At 43.6% G+C, this 15,394-nt stretch overlaps 1 protein-coding gene and 1 non-coding gene across 4 annotated transcripts in view; both read left to right on the forward strand.

Annotated features, from left to right (window-relative positions):
* The first annotated feature begins 321 nt into the window (after positions 1–321).
* Positions 322–15,394, forward strand: part of clcn5b (chloride channel, voltage-sensitive 5b) — a 49,217-nt gene continuing 34,144 nt past the window's right edge. The window contains exons 1-3 of one of the 3 annotated variants that reach the window (XM_076288622.1): positions 322–678; positions 1,524–1,661; positions 14,589–14,734. In XM_076288622.1, coding sequence (XP_076144737.1) covers positions 1,529–1,661; positions 14,589–14,734 — 279 coding nt within the window. In that variant the 5' untranslated portion in view covers positions 322–678; positions 1,524–1,528. Of the gene's footprint in view, positions 679–724; positions 1,260–1,523; positions 1,662–14,588; positions 14,735–15,394 lie in introns of those variants that run through there. The other 2 variants (XM_076288623.1, XM_076288621.1) reach the window with 2 other exon arrangements.
* Positions 12,887–12,959, forward strand: trnav-cac (transfer RNA valine (anticodon CAC)). The gene has a single exon. It is a non-coding gene; the product is annotated as a tRNA-Val (tRNA).

Consider the following 15,394-nt stretch of genomic DNA (forward strand, 5'->3'; position numbering starts at 1 on the left):
AATCAATGTTGAAGTGTGGGATGAAATGTGCTTTTATTTCAGGGAGTACTTAGAAGCATGTATTGAATGATGAAAACATTGTCCAGCTGCTATAGAAGAGAGCGGGAGCAACAGTCTTTTTACTTGGTCTATGACTCCCCCTTGCTCCTCAAAATGTGGAGCGAGGACACCCTCCCCTTTAATCCAAATTTGATGCATTACATGGGAAAGTACCAGATCAGAAAAGTGTCTCGCTGCGCAGACAGGAATCGTTGCACTCTTCCTTAACACAGGGGGGCAGTGTGGAGCCTACTTCAGAGCTGGCGCTAGTATCTGCATAGCTCCCACTGCAGAAGGGAGCATATGTGTCACTAGCATTTTCCAGAAGAGGGATTTATGGCGTTCAGGACACAACCAACTCCGTTTGTTTATTTTATATGAATGATAGTGTCATCAGTGCCACCGGCGAGGCCTGGACGTAAGATGGCATCCTGAGAAACTGGCTGACGTGGTCTCGTACTCGAAATGACGCATGTTTTTCTTCTCAGTTAGCTAATAACCGGGATATAAGTTGTATTTCTTTTCTTCACGGTGTTCCAGCTAGCTTAGCTGGCTAGCGGGCTAGCTTTCAGCATTTTAAATCCTTGTCACAAGATAGACCAGGCTACTGTTGAAGAATTAGCCGACATCACCGGTAAGGTATGGATACCCACTATGCATGTAACTTTGAAACAGTAGTTCCTTAGCAAGCTAAATGCAGTAGGGTCCTCTTTGTTCGTAGCCGATGAAGTTGGTTTAACTCTAGCTAGTTGACCCAGATAAAGTTTTTGTTCTAGGCTAGCTGTGTCTTTCAACTGAAACAGTTTATCCTCGCAGGACAATTTGCTTCGAAAGCAGACAGATAATTTGAGGGCGACTCTTGGCATAGCCATCTAGATAAGACACATCTTACCAACTGTCAAAACTGAGAGACTTCATCGAAATGACAACTTGTCAATAACGTTTGTCGTATGTTCCTGACATCGATTTGCTATTGGCTGTTTAACTAAGCATTAAACTAGGCTCCATTGGGCAAATGATTAGTCGGTTGTGCAATGTGTTTTTCTTATTGGCCCGCTTAGCTTAGTCATCATCTGTAGGTTAGTGGGTTGTGAAGTTGATTTGAGGATACTTGGCCAAACAGTTTTAAGGAAGTGGTGGCAGTCGGCTAGTTTGTTCACGGTTTGAAATGTTGCATGCATTAATATCATTCAGAAAATACGAAGATGTCAACTGCAGAGGTGCGTTATTTGGTCCATTTTCTGTTGGGTCTAAACTTTAGACTCTAAAGTTTGTAGGTCTTCAGAAAGTCATGTATTGGGGTCACTGGAACAGTTTACAGCTGCAGGGGCCTGTTGGTATTGCAACAGTAAGTTAGTCTGGAAACGTGCCTGTTCTTTGGACCCGTGGCCAAAGGTTCAGTCAGAGACAGTGGTTGATAAACTAAAGTATCTTTGGTTCAGCATTGGGTACTGTTTGATGATGTGTGTGTGGTTTTTCCATAGAGGATATGGATAACTCGGGGTTCTGCAACGACAACTACAACAGTGGGACTAGTGACGACGATATGGTGGATATCAGCGGTGCTACCTTGGATTTTACTGAAGATGTACCCCCCATCGAGCGGGACCACTTTGGCGCAGGTAGGACAGTGAGAACTACACAGAAACCGACGTCAACTGTGGGGCGTTATTTTATATGTTAATATATTCTCAAACTGAACTAGTTTGTCAAGTTAATTTAAAAGACTGTAGGCGAGAGTAATCCTTAAGTGTTACAGAGTCACGAGAAGATCTAGCGACCTGTCTTATCTTTTTACACATCAGTATCTGGCTTTTGAATTGAAGCATTAAATAACAACAACAATAACAGTTGACCTCGTCGTCGTTGTTGTTGTAATGCTTAAGTTCAAAAGCCAAATGCCTTACAAATGCAAAATGGTTATGGTTACTTGGCAGACGCTGTTATCCAAAACCATTTACAACATCACAATAACAATACACAACAAGCACTGTAAGTAGAATAAAATATAAAACAAAAGTAGAAGAGTACTTTCTCTGTAATATAGTATTGTTGAATTGGGAAAAGGAGAAATCTTACATATTTATGTCCAATGAGGGCAATTTATTGACATGAGGAGGGAGGATGTCATGATGTCATGACACCTGATGGGTCCACTGCTGTCTACTAAAGTAAACACTAAAGACCATTTTATGACTCTGAGGTATGCCAATTATGAGTTTACACCCCTTGTAAAACTCAATGAATATGTGCAATGAATTCAGTCGCTAGAGCCATACTACACGTTGTTTCGCATGGACATATAGTATATGCGTGATTGCGTGCGTGCGTCCGTCCGTCCGTCTGTCTGTCTGTCCGTCCCTATCCTTGTCCCTGTCCCTTCCCTTTCTGTGCTTTCATACATCATACAACCGTGTTGTAACTTTCACTTCCCCTCCCCTTCACTCTGCCCCACTCTTTGCGAAAGCTGCCAGACAAGATATTATGTTGTGATGGTATGTGTCTCTTATAAGACAAGATATTATGTTGTGATGGTATGTGTCTCTTATAAGACAAGATATTATGTTGTGATGGTATGTGTCTCTGTCGCTTTGTTTTATATCAACAACAGGATCTTGTAATTCTGAACAATAGCATTGTGCAGGGGCTGAGTTGAACATGGGTGTGTGTGTGTGTGTGTGTGTGTGTGTGTGTGTGTGTGTGTGTGTGTGTGTGTGTTGAGCAGCCCTCTTCATCATGCTCTATGCTATTGTGTGTGTGTGTGTGTGTGTGTGAGAGTAGATGGTTGGTATTCCTAAACCCCTTCATCTTCCCCCTCAGTTTCCTGCATTTCATCCTCTTTTCCTTTGCACTCTCTACAGCTGAACTAAAAGAGCACGCCAACATTTTGGGAAATTAGCTAATTTGCCGATATCAGGATACCCTTCTTTGTGTGTGCAATAATCCAGTCTGACACTATTAGCCTAGCTTAGCAAAGTTCACTGAAAGTGGGTGAGACCCGTTAGCTGATAGCTAAAAGGAAGCTATAGGCTAACTGGTATAACCACTTTTCAAATATTATTTTGTCTCGCAGCAGCACACCATTTACTATCAACACATCATTGTGTCCTGTATGACCGATGGAATGTTCTGTCACCTAACGCCAGGAGACAGTTTGACTGGTTCCAGATCATTTTCAAGGAGGAGCTTGTATGCGAGTGAATGTGTATGTTGTGCTGCAAAGTCTTGTCTTTTGTATTGTCCAGTCCTACCGAGGACCCTCTCGAACATGAGATGCCACATCTCAAGAGGTATTCCTCTTACAATAAATAAATAAAATACTATGAGCAAGTCTCATGGAACATGCCACAAGATGCTTTTGTTGCCGTTTACTGTGTATTACCAAGCTTGTTCAACTACACATTCATAAGCTCTGCAAGAAAGACAGCAACGGAAGAGGTGACATCACAGCTGAGATTGTCCATGGAGATGCAGTATTGTCAGTGGACATCTGCCACCTAGCAACGGGCTTAGTGCTCCCATGGTAAACTGATGCTGTGTGTGTGTGTGTGTTCGTGTGTGATGATCGTGTGTGTGTTCGTGTGTGATGATATTGTGGGTGTGTGTGTGATGATCTTGTGTGCGTGTGTGTGTGTGTGTGTTCGTGTGTGATGATCTTGTGTGTGTGTGTGTGTGAGGATCTTGTGGGTGTGTGTGTGATGATCTTGTGCGTGTGCGTGTGCGTGTGCGTGTGTGTGTGTGTGTGTGTGTGTACACAAACCTGGTGTTGTCGCTTGTGGTTGCTCTGGCATGTTTTTCACTGGTGCAGATGCACAGTGCTCCTGCTGCTGATGCCACTGCAGCAGCCTGTGCCATTAGTATGCTGCATGGCTACAGACGAGAGAGAGAGAGAGAGAGAGAGAGAGATGGGAAGAGATAAAGAAAGGAAAGATACATGAGTTTGTGGTGGGGGGTGGGGGTATGGGTAAATTGTTTTGGAAATAAAAGAAGTGTGGTTTACCATCAGACAGACGATGGGGAGAGGAACTGAGTGAAATTTGTGGAACCAGTTCCCAGAATAGCACGGAAAGAGGAAAAGAAGTTACAGGCGGCGACCCAGGAAGGACACCAATGCATGCGTTCAGCCTCTCACTCTTACCCCCTCCTTTTTCATTTTTTCTCCTCTCCATCTCTCTCTTCCATTCTTCCTCTCTTCCCTGCTCATCTCTTTATATTGCTCTCTTTCTCTCTCTCTCTTTCTCTCTCTCTCTCTCTCTCTCTCTGTCTGTGTCTCTCTCTGTCCCCCTCTGATAGTAAATTTATAGACATAGTTCCAGTGGAATGCTATTGCCAGGACTGGATGAGCATGACTCAAATCAGACCTAGTTGTCTGTTTTTTTGACGCACACACCTTCTCTGCTTTCTTTCTATCACTCCCTGTCAACTCTTCGCTCTAACTGTTTTCAGACATGTCCTCTGCATTATACGCGGACCTTTGTCAAAAGGATGTCTAACCCCTCGGGTGATTCAGATATGATGCTTACATGCGGACATTATGTGTAAACGACACAGACGCACATGAACAGAAACTTCTGTCTGTCTGTCTGTCTGTCTGTCTGTCTGTCTGTCTCGCTCTCTCTCACTCACTCACTCACACACACAGAGACCTTACCTGCTCCTTTCTTTCTATCACTCCCTCTGTCAATTTTTCTCTCTCTCTCAATTCAATTCAATTCAATTCAATTCAAGTGAGCTTCATTAGCATAACAAATATTGTTGCATTGCCAAAGCAGAACATTTCAACTTACATTTACACAGAGAATGCTTGGAATACAGTACATGGCATAGAGATGCATCTCTCTCTCTCTCTCTCACACTCACACACACACACACACACACACACACACACACTCAATCTTCCCTCCTCCTTTCTTTCTGTCACTCTCTTTTTCTATCTCTCTCTCTCTCTCTCTCTCTCTTTCTCTCTGTCTAATAATTGAATAGACATGGTTCCACCAGTGGAATGCTGTAGCAAGCACCAGTCGAGTGTGAGTCTAATCAGATCTGGTTCATATCTAGTTCCATGGTCGTGTCTGTCCTCAGCCTGTCAGGGTGTGTGTGATTGGATTACAGACCAGCAGGGGATCATGTGATCAGATGTCAGTTGGAGCCAGCAGGTCATCTGCCTTGTCACAGGTCCAGTGGTGAGTGAGTGAGTGAGTGAGTGGGTCAGTAAGAGAATGAGTGAGTGAGTGGGTGGGTGGGTCAGTAAGTGAGTGAGTGAGTGATTGAGTGAGTGAGTGAATGAATCATGTGATCAGATGTCATTTGGAGCCAGCAGGTCATCTGCCTTGTCATGGGGCCAGTGGTGAGTGAGTGGGTCAGTAAGGGAGGGAATGAGGGAGTGAGTGAGAGGAGGGGGTTGAGTGTGAGTGAGTGAAAGGAGGGGGGTGAGTGTGAGTGAGTGAAAGGAGGGGAGGGAGGGAGGGAGTGATGGATGGAGTGATGGATGGAGTGTCTGTCTATCCGTCTCTCTACTGGGCCCGGTTCTGGCCTGGATCATAGTTGCATATGGGTCAGAATGTGGAGCATCCTTCAAATATCCTTTAAACATCCAAGGACAGTAAAATCACGGCCATGGCTGTGGTCAGATATGAAGAGGAGTCCATATGGTCATTACAGTCCACATCTGATTCTTGTTAATGGACACAATTGACATTGACACAAACAGGCCAACTGCGTGAGGAGAAATTCACTGACCTTTAACTTGTAGTGTGCTGGGGAAGTTATGAAATTGATAAATCCCATTTTTCCAGGCCTGGTGAAATCATGGAATTCAGTAAATTCATTAAACGGCTTGGTAAAGTCATGATATTTCATTTTGTTATACCAGGGATGTAGGTAGAAAATGGTGCGTTTCATGTCAGAAAGGGAAAGTCCAGAATGTCGGTGCTCTCTCTGACCCTGCTATCTGGCCATTTGTCGGTCTCAGAGGGCCAAGGACTTAACCCATCACCTCGGAAATGGTTCAGTTTATATGTATACTGGGTCACTTCTGAGGCACTCGTGGAAAGTTTACCACCACAAAGTTGACATCTGCCGACGTGGCCTCTGCTGTTAATATAAGCAGCTTTAGAGGCTGTGGGGTTGTATCCCCATGCTGAACATGTGTATGGAAGTGAACAGGATCTGTTTGAAGATGCGCGATTGCACGTGCTTGTTTGATGTTTTGCAAACACTTTGTTTTTACAAGGATACAAGGAGGTTTATTTGACACATACATAGCAATACTTACGTAAAGCATGTAGTGAAATTTTGTTTGGTGTTCAGCTTTTTCTGTGCGAGTGTGAAGAAAGAAAGATCAAGAAATATTTTTAATAAATAGCAAGAGAGATTTTAAAAAAAGTGCAGTGTGTGTGTGTGTGTACAGTCCATGTGCAAGTGTGTAAAAAAAGTAGTTTATATAGTCTTGTGTGTGTTCGGAATACGGATTGAAACGAAGCTCCTCCTCAGTCTCTCTGTTCTGGTCTTGTAGCAGCAGAGACGTTTGCCTGACGTCAGTCTTTTGAAAAGTCCATGATCAGGATGTGAGGAGTCCTTTACAATACTTTGGGCCCTGGTACATAGTCTTTTCTTGTATATCTCCTGCAGGGTAGGGAGAGGTGCTCTGATGGTGCTATCGGCAGATCGCACCACTATCTGTAAGGCATTGCAGTCACAGGCTGTACAGTTAACATACCAAGTGATGATGCTACTTGTCAGGACACTCTCCACAGCTGAGGAGTAAAAGGCCTTCAAGATAGGTGCTGATACGTTGAACTTCCTCAGCTGACGTAGGAAGTACAGTATTTGCCTCGATTTTCACAGTATCACAGTAACAGTGCACTTTGTGTGTAAACATGACCACTAAATGCTGCTTCTATGTGCAATGAGTACAATTAATTTGTGTATCAGTAGTCATGAACATTGGCTAAATAATGTGTCCATTATTAAATGTCTGAATGGTTTGCTTTGTGTAAAAGTGTGCTTCACTTACAAAAAATATAGATGAGGGGATATATTTGGCAAGATCTGTATTTTTTGAGGGTGTGTACTGATTGGAAAAATGGAAGATATGGAGCGATTCTCAGAATGTGACGTGAAGTGTTTTCATAGGAATCTCAGACTGCACGTCTAGGCCTTTGTGTTGTTCAATTGTTTTGCATCCAAATCATGAGCATCTGTTCTGTGTTCCATGCTGGCCTGTTCTGTGTTCCATGCTGCCCTGTTCTGTGTTCCATGCTGGCCTGTTCTGTGTTCCATGCTGGCCTGTTCTGTGTTCCATGCTGGCCTGTTCTGTGTTCCATGCTGCCCTGTTCTGTGTTCCATGCTGCCCTGTTCTGTGTTCCATGATGGACAGTCTCAGGCCAAATTTGAGTTTTAATGTTGTATGTGTCTGTTTGTGTCTGTTTGTGTGTGTGTGTGTGTGTGTGTGTGTGTGTGTGTGTGTTTGTGTGTGTGCCGGTATCACGTCCTGTTGTGACACACACACACTTCTCTGCAGACATCACTTCCCTGTCTGTTTGTGTGAATGTGTTTGTGTGTACTGTATGTATGTATGTATGTATGTGGTTTTTGTCTTGCATTTGCCCAACTACCCCATCTACCTCACAGTTACATCACAGCTATTGCACTTTTGCAGTACAGTCTTATTCGGCAGTCAGTTCCACTTCTCTCAAGACTACCGCGGAGGACCGATCTTCTTCTGTTCCTCTTTCTCATGTAAAAAGATGCGGGTCGTCATGACGATGCCAGACAAACTTAACCCCAGGCCCTGAGTATGGGATGGGATTCTGTTCCAGTGTTCTGCGGTCACAAATGTGAAATAGGATAGTCAGATAGTCCAAAATATATACTAAGTGAGGAGGTGCGCACATCCAAAAACTGACAGGTGCCGAATTCCAAACGTTTAGAACATAAAAGAACAAAATTGAATCCGCACACTGAGCTCCACGTTGACTGTTTAATCACCAAGTAACGTTTTGGGCTAGTGCCCTTCTTCAGACTGTCAGAGGTTGGTTCTCATAAAACCCAATCAACAACATTTGGAATCAGCAATAATGAAGCTAATGTGTAATGGCTAGTGCTAGAGTGTCTGTGTGTGTCTGTGTCTCTGTCTGTGTTTGTGTCTCTGTCCCTGTCTGTGTCTGTGTCAGACAGTCTTCCAGGTCAGTGTAATGACTCTTTTCAGCGTGTGTGTGTGTGTGTGTGTGTGTGATTAAGTATTCTCCAGGTCAGTGCAATGCCTCTGTTGAGCAGGCCTCCATGTAAGCACAGGAAGTGAGCTCTGATACTGGGGTCAGATGTCAGGTTTCCATGGTCACGGTCACACATGGGAGACCTTGCCGAATTGGATGTCTTTTCCCAGAAAGCCCAGCCTACAGTACACACACACACTTACCACACTTACACACACACACACACACACACACACACTTAAACACGCACACTCACACATGCACACACACACACACACTTTTACACACACACACACACACATAGTCTTAGTTGCACTCAGTTTTATCAAAACAAACCGTCCGTACAGGTTGTCTTTGCCAAATTGCTTTCATATAATGCTCCAATGCCAAGTGTTTCCCAGAAGCATTTGGGAAGCCCATTCCCCCCCCCCCCCCTTTGGTCTGGCGCAGATCCGGTGTGGTTCTGGCGCAGATCCGGTGTAGTTCTGGCGCAGATCCGGTGTGGTTCTGGCGCAGATCCGGTGTGGTTCTGGCACAGATCTGGTGTGGTTCTGGTGCTGTGTTGTCCACAGTTATTGAAGAGAAATGAACAAGACAACCAGGAACATCGCTGCTGTGTAGGCTATTCATCATGGCTTTGGTCAGTGATGCTGCTGCACTGTCTTTTTTATCTATTTCTCTCTCTCTCTCTCTCTCTCTCTCTCTCTCTCTCTCTCTCTCTCTCTCTCTCTCTCTCTCTCTCTCTCTCTCTCTCTCTCTCTCTCTCTCTCTCTCTCTCTCTCTCTCTCTCTCTCTCTCTCTCTCTCTCTTTTTATCTACTCCCCCTCTCTCTTTTTATCATCTACTCTCTCTCTCTCTCTCTCTCTCTCTCTCTCTCTCTTTTTATCATCTACTCCTCTCTGTCTCTCTCTCTCTCTCTCTCTCTTTTTATCATCTACTCCTCTCTCTCTCTCTCACTTTTTGTTGTGGTTTTGTTCTGTTTTTTCGGGTTGGCGTACGATATGATATGCCAGTCAATCTCCATACTGTACTGTTCATCTGGCATGCAGGGGGTCCGGTTCAGACGTGTGAACTTTGGGGAATTAAATTAAATAACATCACTTGGGTTGAAATGTTGAAGAAAATCCTCCCACATTGTTTGCTTTCGGCATTCTAGAGCGCATTCCACCTTTTCTCTCACACACTCACACACACTCAATCACACACACTCACACACACTCAATCACTCACATTCACACTCACACACACTCAATCACTCACTTACTCACATTCACACTCACACAAACTCAATCACTCACTTACATTCACACTCACACACACTCAATCACACTCACTCACTCACTCACTCACTCACACACACAAAAAACATGCTTCCTTGTAGTTCTGCTTTGTCACTCTTCATTCTCGTTTCACTCTCTTTTCACTCCCTTTTCACTCTTCACTCTCTTTTCACTCCCTTTTCACTCTTCACTCTCTTTTCACTCCCTTTTCACTCTTCACTCTCTTTTCACTCCCTTTTCACTCTTCACTCTCTTTTCACTCCCTTTTCACTCTTCACTCTCTTTTCACTCCCTTTTCACTCTTCACTCTCTTTTCACTCCCTTTTCACTCTTTTAACTCTCTTTTCTACCCAGTTCAGTTGTGTTCATTTCAAAATCAAGCAACCAAATGAGTGTTGGTTTTAATAGTTTTTTTTCTCACGCACTGCTTTTAGGATGGTGATGGGAACACAGTGTCAACAGTCACAACAATAGTTACATCACCGTGACTCTGTGACTCTCATGTGTTAGCCTTTAGCACACTGGCAGATGGGCCCACCTGCAGCATAACCGCCCTTTCAAAGGAAGCTGAAGAAAGATTTTTCGCGGTATGACGAGCGGTCTTTGACACTGTAGTCACCTGCTTTGCCTTCAGATCTTGTTGACCTATGGACCCAGTAGCACTTGTGTTGGCTGTTTTCAAGGCTGGTCCTCATGGTCATCATATTATAAAACAGCAAAGCAAACATATAAAGAGTTCAGATGCAAAAGGTTCTAAAGGCCACCGCCATTAAAAATGACATAACGATGGTGAGTGAATGCTCTCCACACATAGTATACGTTAATCAAATCATTTTGCTTCAAAACCCGCTAAATACCGCTCTCTTCCTGGTCTGAACTGTGGGGATCAGTCAGAGACTTTCTAATAAGGAGACACAGCACTAAAAAAAATCCTCTATAGAAAGGCATGGGGTTAGTTTGTAACGACAATATGGCACTAGTCTTTACACATATCCCGCCCCTTCCACAGCAAAAAAGTTGATATGTGAATACATCGTGCCAGTCATGTGGTATGTTGTAAATACATCGTGCCAATCATGTGGTATGTTGTGAATACATCTTGCCAATCATGTGTTGTGATCTCGCCGCTGGAGCAAGGTTGGTGACGTGAAGCCTTGCACACACGCATTTCTGCTGAAATAGATGCCTGATAAGTGCCCAAAATGCGTTGCAATATGGCCACCGAGTGGAGGGACTTGCCTAAAAGGACTTTGGTTCAGTGTCTTGCTCAAGGACGCTTTGACAGGGTCAGGAGGAGTTCGGCTTGAACCAGCAGCCCTCCGGTTACTGGACAACTCGTCTCCTGAGCCACTGCCGCCCCATCGCCGCAGTTACTTCTTTACTGCTACATGCTTTATGTGTTACTGTAAGCCGAATGAGCTTACTTCTGGATAATGTACAGGCGCTTTAATATTTATTTTAAAATAAAATATAGACGCTTTAAAGGAACATGCCACCTTTTTTGGGTAATTAGCTGATTCACTGTCTACCTCAGAGTTAGATACAGGGATACTCTTCTCTTCTCTGTGCATGCAATAGTGCATGCAACCCCTAATAGAGGTTTGAAGCATTCACCTTTAAAGTGCTTTGAATGCTCTACTTATTAGAAATGTGCTATAGGCTAATTGCAGTCCATTTAGCATTTTCATTCTACACACACAATGTACGTTTCTCATAGTAGTCTCGACAGTCTGGTGGTTAAGGACAACACTGATGTCATTTCCTGTGTTGTAAGCATGGGCATCAGTGCCGGCAAAGGAGAAGTGTTTTTTATTCTTTTTTTTATTCTATTCTGTTTTTGTCCTCCCAAAGTTGTCATTTAGCTGACGCTCTTGCTGTGACTTGTAGTGAACTGACTACAGACAGACTTATACTGACTACAGATAGACGCCCAGACGCTATTCAGGGTTAAGTGCCTTGCTCAGAGGCACAACTGTTTGTTGTTGTTTTTGTTGTTGGTTGTTGGTTGTTCTCATAACCTTCTGATGTTGCACTTGGTCGGGGGCTCAGTGGTTGTGCTCATGATCTTCTAGTGTTCTCCTTAACCACCAGAGCACCAAATAAACATGTTTTAACTAGTGTTCTCCTTAACCACCAGAGCACCAAATAAGCATGTTTTAACTAGTGTTCTCCTTAACCACCAGAGCACCAAATAAACATGTTTTAACTAGTGTTCTCCTTAACCACCAGAGCACCAAATAAACATGTTTTAACTAGTGTTCTCCTTAACCACCAGAGCAACAAATAAACATGTTTTAACTAGTGTTCTCCTTAACCACCAGACCACCAAATAAACATGTTTTAACTAGTGTTGTCCTTAACCACCAAACCACCAAACAAACATGTTTTAACTAGTGTTGTCCTTAACCACCAGACCACCAAATAAACATGTTTTAACTAGTGTTCTCCTTAACCACCAGACCACCAAATAAACATGTTTTAACTAGTGTTCTTCGTAACCACCAGACCACCAAATAAACATGTTTTAACTAGTGTTCTCCGTTACCACCAGAGTACCAAATAAACATGTTTTAACTACCGTAGTGTTCTCCGTAACCACCAGAGCACCCGCGAGGGAAATTTCGTCTCTGCATTTATCCCAATCCGTGAATTAGTGAAATACACTCCGTACACAGTGAAGTGAAGCAGACACTAATCCCGGCACAGTGAGCTGCCTGCAACAACAGCGGCGCTCGGGGAGCAGTGAGGGGTTAGGTGCCTTGCTCAAGGGCACTTCAGTCGTGCCTACTGGTCGGGGTTCGAACCGGCACCCCTCCGGTTACAAGTCCGAAGCGCTAACCAGTAGGCTACGGCTACCCCAAAACATGTTTTAACTCAGTCTCCTCTGTTAACATGCTGTTGCTTATCTGTGTAACATTTTTTGATGTTTAACATTATTTACATACATACACATCAATACATATAATTCTACACAATCTAGAATTATGTATAAAATATTATTCATATATATATATATATATAAATCTCTGTTGTACACATTGTGATGTTTGTTTCATTTGATTTGATTTGCATTTCATTGCTCTCTCTAATGTACGTTTTATTGCTTTATTTATCTCCTAATCTCATAATAGTTTTATGGATAGCGCCTAGCTCCGCTCGCTGACGCTGTACAAGCAAAATAGCTCACAGATCAAGATACTGCTGTTGATATAATGATATAATGGCTTGTGGTTTCTCAGTGCAGGTATAGTGAGTATTTACTGGTTCTTTATTTCCTCATAGTTCTCAGCAGTCACAAGTGTTGATGTGCTATGCTGGGTGGCAGCACAAGGTTCGTTTCTGTGCAAGGTTGTTTCCAGAGTGTAGTGGTTATCACGTTCGCCTCACACACGAAAGGTCCCCAGTTCAAAACTGGGTGGAAACAAATTCTTGGGGCAGCCGTGGCCTACTGGTTAGGTCTTCCGGCTTGTAACTAAAGGCTTGCCTGTTCGATCCCCGACCAGTAGGAAAAATGTGTGTGGGTCGGGGAAGTGGTTGAGCACTGCTCTCCCATGCCCACATCCATGGCTGAAGTGCCCTTGAGCAAGGCACCTAACCCCTCACTGCTCCCCGAGCGCCGCTCTAGCAGGCAGCTCACTGCGTCGGGATTAGTGTTTGCTTCACCACACTGTGTGTTCACTGTGTGCTGAGTGTGTTTTACTAATTCACGGATTGGGATAAATGCAGAGACCAAATTTCCCTCACGGGATCAAAAGAGTATATATACTATACTTATACTATACTTAAAAACAAACATGGATATGTTTATTAATGTATTCTTTCTTTCTTTCTTTCTTTCTTTCTTTCTTTCTTTCTTTCTTTCTTTCTTTCTTTCTTTCTTTCTTTCTTTCTTTCTTTCTTTCTTTCTTTCTTTCTTTCTTTCTTTCTTTCTTTCTTTCTTTCTTTCTTTCTTTCTTTCTTTCTTTCTTTCTTTCTTTCTTTCTTTCTTTCTTTCTTTCTTTCTGCACTGCTTATAAAGAACACATTCAAAGCCATGTCATTGTAACCTCGGCAATTGAGGTTACCTGGTATCCCCTTATCACACTGGAGAACTGTTTGGTCCCTGTGTTTGTGGTCTGCATGTGTTTACCTTGTCAGTACTTAGGTCAGACTAGTCTTTTTTGCCCTAGTTCTTATCTCCCAGGCCTGACCAGGCAGGCAGTTGGATAACTGTGTGTCTGTCTGTGTGTGTCTGTGTTGGTGCTCGTGGATGTGTGTGTGTGTGTGTGTTGGGGCTGGTGGATAACACCTTGTGTGTGTGTTGGTGCTGGTGGATAACACTGTATGTGTGTGTGTGTGCTGGTGGATAACACTGTGTGTGTGTGTGTGTGTGTGTGTGTGTGGTGCTGTTGGATAACTGTGTGTGTGTGTGGTGTTGGTGCTAGGACACAGTGTTTTGCAATCTGCTCCATGGGTCTCCTCAAGGGTGTGTGGGAACATTTTATTTCTTCCTTTTTTCCACTCTCCCTCCTGCATTCTGTTCCTCTTTTATGTTCTTTGTGTGTGTGTGTGTGTGTGTGTGTGTGTGTGTGTGTGTGTGTGTGTGTGTGTGTGTGTGTGTGTGTGTGTGTGTGTGTGTGTGTGTGTGTGTTTTTGTGTGTGTGTGTGTGTGTGTGTGTGTGTGTGTTTCCGCATGTATGTGAGACTGTGAAAGGCCATCTTCCCTGCAGATGTTCTGTAGTTTATTGTCTTAATCTGAGCTCTGTGTGACTCATGTGAGCAGCTCTGTCTGGTCCGTATACTGTACGTGTTCGTGTTCCTCATAATGTAATGTATTGTATTTTGGCCTGGACTTCAAAAGCATGTTAAAGAGCTCAATGCAAAAATCCGTAAACAATAAAATAAAAACAATAAACAGCTTCCTGGCACACAAACTCTATGGCCTGTTTCAGAATATGCACAATGGTAATTCATAGCTTGTGAGGGAAAATATTCCTCATGATTACGAAGACAATAGTGAGTTTGTGGGAAGTCGTGGTTTCTCATGGTTCTTCGTGCTTTTTGTCCCTCCTAGTGTGCAGTAGCAGCGGGGTCACAAATGGCCATGCCAAGCTGATGGACTTGTTGGACGAGGCGGTGCCAGGGGTGGGCACCTACGAGGACTTCAACACCATCGACTGGGTCCGGGAGAAGTCCAAGGACCGCGACCGACATCGAGAGGTGAGCAGGAAACAAGCGCCTTAAAGCAACACAATGCCGTTCTTTTTCCTTAAACTAACGTCTTCAAACTCACTCTGACACACACACACACACACACACACACACACACACACACACTCACTCACTCTGCACAATGCAGTTCTTTTACCTTAAACCAGGGGTGTCAAACATAAGGTCCGGGTGTCAAATCAGGCCCACCAGCAGGTTTCATACGCCCCCCCCGGATGTTTTGGGCAGGAAGGGAAAATTAGACAAAAAGATATTCACATACAGTTGCCTTCAACACTGTGTTATAAGCAATATCTCTATGATATGATAAATTGATTAAACCTAGCACTACAAACCATTCTCAGGAAGGAAGAAGCAGAAAAACTAACATGGAAGTAGGGCATTTCAAGAGAAAAAGAGCGGTATATGACAGCAGTACATTATTGTGTACTTGTTTGCTCATAAGTGATATCATCTAACAACACTCTGATACCCATGCAGAAAAATTATAATGACAATGACAATGACGGCCCCCACGAGGTCTCATTCCAACCAATCTGGCCCACTACCTGATATGAGTTTGACACCCCTGCCATAAACTAACGGCTTCAAACTCACTCTGGCACTAACACTGCCTTATAATAGGAAGAATGAACTCACTGACATTGCGCG

This window comes from Alosa pseudoharengus, unplaced genomic scaffold (genome assembly GCF_046254945.1).
Source record: "Alosa pseudoharengus isolate Yale_2024_CS ecotype anadromous, Long Island Sound unplaced genomic scaffold, YU_APseudo_1.1 YU_APseudo_1.1_scf_17, whole genome shotgun sequence".
Lineage (NCBI taxonomy): Eukaryota > Metazoa > Chordata > Actinopteri > Clupeiformes > Clupeidae > Alosa > Alosa pseudoharengus.